The following is a 558-nucleotide window of genomic DNA, read 5'->3' on the forward strand; positions in this document are numbered from 1 at the left end:
TACAGGGCCAGAGCCAATATGGTGAAAGTGGGGGAGAGAGCCAGGACTGTAAAGGTTGTTTTGTAAAGTGGGGTTTTTATTATGCACCGACTCTCTCCGCATTTACTTAACTCTTCACGGGCTGTTGAGTAGGTTAACACCCTTAAAGGCCTCTTTCATGTCCAATACCTCGTTTGTTTGTAGAGAAAATGCGTCTTTAACACATTTCCACTGGGCAAAGATTTAGGTTTGGTTTGTTGTGTTTTTTTAACCCCAACATAAGGAAAACTCAAAGAAAACCCAACCTTTTCAAGTCTTTTATGGTTCCAATAAAAATATTTATTAAGAAGAGGGAAGATACCCAATAATAAGGCTCATAACAGGAGAATAAAGAAGTGAGATCTCCTCAGATGTGCACCAGAAGCTGTAGACAGGCTTTTGGAAGTCTCTTCATGCCACACTCACATATGGGTGCCTGTGTTTGTGCACACAGATGCATATTCATCCTCACCTATATGCGGACACACTCACTGAGATTCGATTCCTCAGCCCTATTGTTACACTCGTAAGACTTTGTAT

At 41.2% G+C, this 558-nt stretch overlaps 1 protein-coding gene across 1 annotated transcript in view; it reads left to right on the top strand.

The window, feature by feature from the left end:
- The first annotated feature begins 472 nt into the window (after nucleotides 1-472).
- TFAP2D (transcription factor AP-2 delta) overlaps nucleotides 473-558 on the top strand; it is a 46,473-nt gene continuing 46,387 nt past the window's right edge. Inside the window, exon 1 of the mRNA XM_072330934.1 lies at nucleotides 473-544. Coding sequence (XP_072187035.1) covers nucleotides 473-544 — 72 coding nt within the window. The remainder of the gene's footprint in view (nucleotides 545-558) is intronic.

The sequence above is a fragment of the Excalfactoria chinensis genome, chromosome 3 (genome assembly GCF_039878825.1).
Source record: "Excalfactoria chinensis isolate bCotChi1 chromosome 3, bCotChi1.hap2, whole genome shotgun sequence".
Taxonomy (NCBI): domain Eukaryota; kingdom Metazoa; phylum Chordata; class Aves; order Galliformes; family Phasianidae; genus Excalfactoria; species Excalfactoria chinensis.